Genomic DNA, 1,664 nt, shown 5'->3' with positions numbered 1-1,664 from the left:
ATTATTTACTCACCAGCTCCTCAGAGACACTCTGGTGCCAGGCTAGATTTGGCACGCGGTACCTCGAAAATGCCCGGAACTTTTCGGTCTCTTTTTGCAGTCAAGAATCAGCGTCGCGCCTCACCTGCTTCCTATCCAGCACCGCCGCTAGCGAGTCTGTGCGCGTTGATGCCATGTGCTACGGACACCGTGCTACCTTCGACGAATCGCTACACCAATTCCGTTTGGGATGCGATATTAGGCCGCTCACACCAGATGAGGCGGCAAGGGGAGTGCCCGTTGTACCCGACAATCTACCACGGTATTGGTACGAAACTGGCCCTGGAGCCATCATGAACGAGGCGGTTATCCTGGACAAGGCAGCGTCTTCGGAGCGGTCAAAAATAACGACAATCCTCTTAAAGCGAGAGGGCATGGGCAACTTATGGCACTCACTTATGGAGATTATGAGTCTTACTTGGAGCCTCGACGTGCTTCAAATGAGCATTGACGCCCAAACTGGGGAACCGTTCATTACGCCAAAACATGGGGCTACGACGCAGATTGTTCTAGCAGATCAACACGAAGATGGCCCATTTATTGAATTGTGGAAGCTCTTCGCAAAAATGCCGATCCGCCGCATACACGAGCTCAACGCCTCGGAGCCTGTGTCAGACATCATCATCCCCTTTGCCGGAGGCAGCAACACCCTGTGGCAAGGGGACTGGGAAGACTTGCTGTGCCGTGAATCATCCCTGATAAAGACATTCGTTTCCCGCGCCCTTACCTTCTACAACGTGGCCACATCTGCCAAAGACGACGACAGCGTTGTCGTAACATATATTCGTCGCACAAACACCCGAAAGCTTTTGGATGAGGACATGCACATGGAAGCTATCAGAAAGGCAATCCCCCATATCAAGCTTAGTGTGGTTGAGTTCGCTACCATTCCATTTGCCGAACAGCTCAAGATCGTTCGAGGGACAGACTTGCTAGTAGGAGTCCACGGTGCAGGCCTCACCCACCTAATGTTCCTCCAACCCGGATCAGCTGTTCTCGAACTACTACCTGAGGGCTTGCAGCACAAGGGATTTCGCAACCTTTCGCAGATGCTGGGCATTGTCTACTTCCGTACTCACATCAAAATGCACGGAGATGCCTCGGGTGATGACCAGTGGCAATTTGATGCTGTTGAAGTTGACCAACATCAGCTATTAGATCTGATCAACTACGGGGTAAAAAGCCTGTATAACACCGGCAAGAAAAGCTATGACATACTCTGAAGCAACTTGTAAGCAGGAGTACAGAAGACGGGGATTTTCATATGACGTTCGGCGTTTTGGCAGGAACTATCAAAGTGCTTTCTTGTAATGAGCGGTAGTAATTACACGGCGATGAAGCAACAGCGGGACAGACCAGGCCCATAGTCCGACAAGCTGACGAGCCAATTGTGCAAGACACTACGTCGGTTGGTCCATCGTTGAGCTTATCAAGTGTACCAGTTCAGTTCAAGTTTGAGTAAGTTCCCTGGCAGTTCATAACAAATAATCAAGTTACACCCCTGAATCGATTACAGCACTGGCTCGGCGGTCAAAGCACGGCAGCGGATGACATGAACACCTGTGAACTGTAATTCGGCAGCAGCAGCAATCTCCAGAACGGTTCGCAAATGACGGTTGACAGTA

The 1,664-nt window shown here is 50.7% G+C and overlaps 1 protein-coding gene across 1 annotated transcript; it reads left to right on the top strand.

Moving 5' to 3' along the window:
* Positions 1-332: 332 nt before the first annotated feature.
* Positions 333-1,262, top strand: PLICBS_000024 (uncharacterized protein; the record flags this gene model as incomplete). Its single annotated transcript, XM_018328405.2, has 1 exon — positions 333-1,262. One exon carries the CDS (start codon positions 333-335, stop codon positions 1,260-1,262), a length of 930 nt encoding a protein of 309 aa, XP_018173024.2.
* Between the last annotated feature and the right edge of the window lie 402 nt (positions 1,263-1,664).

This window comes from Purpureocillium lilacinum, assembly GCF_023168085.1.
Source record: "Purpureocillium lilacinum CBS 284.36 DNA, scaffold_1, whole genome shotgun sequence".
NCBI lineage: Eukaryota > Fungi > Ascomycota > Sordariomycetes > Hypocreales > Ophiocordycipitaceae > Purpureocillium > Purpureocillium lilacinum.
Note: the sequence above shows the minus strand (reverse complement) of the source record. Positions and strands in the feature narration are given on the sequence as shown.